Genomic DNA, 3957 nt, shown 5'->3' with positions numbered 1-3957 from the left:
TTAACCACAAAGCCACTCAAAAAACGACAGACCAGGTGATGAAGGAGCTGCAAGCAAGAGTCCAAAGTATTAGATAAGACGAATAAGTCATCACCTTCCTCCTGACGGGGCGCCGGTTAGAGGTAAAATAGTCGTCAAACATGATGTTTTCCTGAGTCATCGCCAAATCAGAAGGAAAAGCTTTGCAAGCTGTGGGTGGGGTGGTATATAGTTCACTAAACTTTCTACAAAATTATAATATTTCAGCTGCGATATTTTGTGCTTAAAACTGAATAAACCGTTTCCAAAGTGATTAAAAGTGACGATATATAGTGACGATATATAGTGACGATATGCATTACAAGGAACCTATTGGATTGTTGACGGCGTTGTCGCATCTTAAAAAACTGGAGGTACTCATGTTCTATGGTGGGGTTTTCCAACATTCTAGTTTCCTTCTTGTGGATGCCCCCTTGGTTCATCTGCAAAAAATGCGGTTCACTGATGCCGAATTATCAAGTTCTGCTGACTTAGTCAGTGAAATGCCGACCCCTCACCTCCAGTTCTTCGGACTTGAGCAAAATTTTCCAAATCTGGAGGAACCGGAATTTTTCAACTGTTGCTATGTAGCAGATAGCGAATCAGAAAATGATGACTCTTTCGATTGTGATTACGATTACGATAGTTCTTACTCGAACTAATTTTTTAATTCTTTCTTCTTTTTAATTTGATTTTTCTTATTATTATAATAAAGAAAAATAAAAGGAAAATTAATCCAGTATGAATAGCGTGAAATGTCTGTATATTTAAGCTAAAGCAATCAGTAATAGATCGTATGTTTTAGAAAAACATTTCTCATCGAAAAACCGCTTTTTCAAACGGCTATAAAAAATCGAAGGGCATTTCCAACCGTACCCTTGGTACCAAGCTGTACCAAGTCGTACAAAATTCCAAAGTCTGTGTCAACGGGGTACCAAGCAGTACCAAGCAGTACCAACCAGTAAAATCTATGCTGCATGGGCTTAAAAAATTTTGGTGTTCTTTTAAAACCGCCGCTAAAACCACTTTTTCCGCATAAAATCGGTGTAAAAAGGGCGAAATTCGTCACATTTCTGCTCTATTCCACGCCCTGGACCAACAAACTGCACTCTGGTCGTGGATCCCGTTGGAATGGTAAGCCAGGAAAGTGCAAAACGCCTGCCGCTGCACGCACAATAGAGGTGTCTATGTTGTGGACCTTCTTGGAGTTTTTCCACTGAAAAAGAAAAGAGTTTTGCGATTTTCCCGTCGTGGTCACGGAATTGGTCGGTAGAAAGTGAGACGGCAAGACCCGTGTCGAAAGATTTCCCTACTAGTCCGTTGCGGAGCAAAACCGGTGTGGGGCAGAGTGGGAAAAGCGCAGCGTGGCGTGCATTTTCCGAGTAGGCTTTGTGTGGCGACCGCGTTCTGCGTGTTCCGCTCGCCCGGATATCGATCATCAGCTGCGCGGCCACAGAGAAAAGCGTAAAGGGCGTGCAGGATGGGCCTATTAGAACAACTGCAGGAGCAAGGATGGTGAGTAGCCGCTGCAAAAACGGGAAAACTAACCCAACGGAGAAAACGCCTTCCCTGGAGAGTCGTTCGCCGGGAGTAGCCGGTCATTCCGTATCGATTTTCAACTCGCTACTACTTCCACCACCAGGTACATCACGGAGCCGGGGTTGGCCAAGTTGCTGGAAACGGGAGGCGATAAGAACGGGCCGCTGGCGAACCCGGACGTGAAGCAAGTGGTGAAAATAGCGCTGAATGTACGTATTTCGCATTGCATCACTAATTCCGCTGTATGGCCCTGCTCTGGCCAATGTTTCATTACTCACTCGCTCATTTCTTTCCGATACAGACGGATCTAAAGGAGTTTGGTGGTGGTGCGCTGGCCTCGCTGGCAACGCGCGGCACCAAGGTGGAGAGCTTCGATGGTAGCGGTGTCGTGCAGCTCGTCAAGCTGCGTAACCTGGGTGCACCGAAGGTGAACGAAGAATCCAAGGTGGCGCCTCGCCTACTGAAACTCACCATCACCGACGGTCAAACGCAGTACGTGGCGCTTGAACACGAGCATATACCAGCGCTCAGCTTGAACACGCCTCCCGGTACCAAACTGCTGCTAAAGAACGGACCGATTCGTATCGCGGCCGGTGTGCTGATGTTGAGCGACAAAAACATCACCGTGCTCGGTGGCCACGTTACAGCGTTGGTAGAAAAATGGGAACTCAGCCGTACGATGGCCAAGTACGCCAAGGGTGGCCGGTTGCAGTTCAGCACCTCCGGACCACCACCCTGGATACCGTTCGGACAGAAGATCCAGCAGCTACCGGCCGGCGTCAACGATAAGGACTTCAAGAGCCTGCAAACAAAGGAAAAGGAGGAATCGAAGGAAAACAGCGAGTTCAATGCCCAGCGGAACGATGCGATCGCCGAGGCCACGAAGCTCGGCACGAAGAAAACGTTCGGCGGTGGCAGCAAGCAAATGGTGGATGCCAATGTACAAAAGATCATGGACAAGGGCTTCACCGAAGAGCAGGCCAATCATGCGTTGAAACTAACCCGCAATAATGTCCAGCGAGCGCTGAGCAATCTACAGCGGATAGAGGACCGAAAGCAACAGCATGCGGCTTCGCAAAGCGATGGTGACTATGGTGGTGGTGGTGCTAGTGCTGGTGGAAAATTCGACTCCGGATTCAAAGTAGGCGGTGGACGACGTGGTGCTAGTAAGCGGGAAGCAGCCGAACTAGAACTCCTCGCGAAACCAACCGGTAAAGTATCATTGTCCGACTTTCTTGGCGATATACTGACGGATAGCGAACCACCGGCGGCAGCGACATCGGCGAGCGTTTCGGGAGGTAGCAAGAAATCTAGCAAGGAATCGACACCCAACGATAGCCATCGTGCTGGAGGTCGTGGCACTGAAAGTAATAGTCGCCCGGAAGTAAACCATCGTGGTGGCAATAGAAACAATCGACAGGAAAGCTCTCAAAACCGACAAACTGCCAACGGAACGACCGGTGGGAACCGCAACGCCAACTCGGACGCCAACATGCACACGAACCACGGCACTGGCAGTGGTGGTATGGCGGCTGGAAGCGGTGCTGGCAGCAAGCAGCAACAGCAACGGTTTGAAAATAACATTTCCAGCAGTTTCGCTAACCGTAACACGTCCTCCGCTCCGCCAAATGCCAGTTCCGGCAACAGGGAACGTGGGAATCAACAGCAAACGGGACACTATGGAGGTGGACCGCAGTCGAACCAGAAACAATCGGATTACCATGGCAACGGGCGTTATCGGGGCGGAAATGATCCAGCCAGCTCTTCGGTCGGTAATTACAATAGCGGATCGAATAATACGGGCAGTCATGGTGGACCCCGTGGTGGTGGATCGTTTCGTGGCGGCGATTCGAAGTATAATCAGCAGCATTCTTCTGCCACATCTAGTGCGTATAGCTCTTCCCAGCAGCGCCAAGATAGTTACAACAACAATACCAACAGCAGCAGCAACAACAGCAATGGTATCGGCCATGCAGGTCCTGGTGGAAAGTATGGCAAAGGGCAGCAAACGAATGCTTCCGCTGGCTATAATAATAATTACGCTGGTCCTGACGGTGCCGGTGGTCGTAATAACCATCATGGGCAATCACAGGCGTCGCATACACAGGAATCCCAGCAAGGCCACCGAGGCGGCAAAGGTGGTGCTAGCGCAACGTCAACATCGCATTTCGCCTCATCCAAGCAGTCGAACCATCCACCTCAACAACAGCAGCAGCAACCAGGTTCGGCGATGCCCCATGATGCTAGCGGAAACAATATGAGTACGGCCTCTGGCTTCCATGGTCCTAATGCAACCCAGAAGAGTGATGGTGGAAGTAACAACAATTACGGAAGTACTAACAACACCAACAAGGTAAGAAATGTTTGCCGAAAAAATGGTTCTCTTTGATCTCATCACCT

The 3957-nt window shown here is 49.5% G+C and overlaps 1 protein-coding gene across 1 annotated transcript in view; it reads left to right on the top strand.

Annotated features, from left to right (window-relative positions):
* The first annotated feature begins 1007 nt into the window (after positions 1-1007).
* Positions 1008-3957, top strand: part of LOC126579281 (trithorax group protein osa) — a 5326-nt gene continuing 2376 nt past the window's right edge. Inside the window, exons 1-3 of the mRNA XM_050242718.1 lie at positions 1008-1533; positions 1661-1766; positions 1859-3910. Coding sequence (XP_050098675.1) covers positions 1499-1533; positions 1661-1766; positions 1859-3910 — 2193 coding nt within the window. The 5' untranslated portion in view covers positions 1008-1498. The remainder of the gene's footprint in view (positions 1534-1660; positions 1767-1858; positions 3911-3957) is intronic.

Source organism: Anopheles aquasalis, chromosome 3 (genome assembly GCF_943734665.1).
Source record: "Anopheles aquasalis chromosome 3, idAnoAquaMG_Q_19, whole genome shotgun sequence".
Classification (NCBI taxonomy): Eukaryota; Metazoa; Arthropoda; class Insecta; order Diptera; family Culicidae; genus Anopheles; species Anopheles aquasalis.
This window is presented reverse-complemented; position numbering and strand designations above follow the sequence as displayed.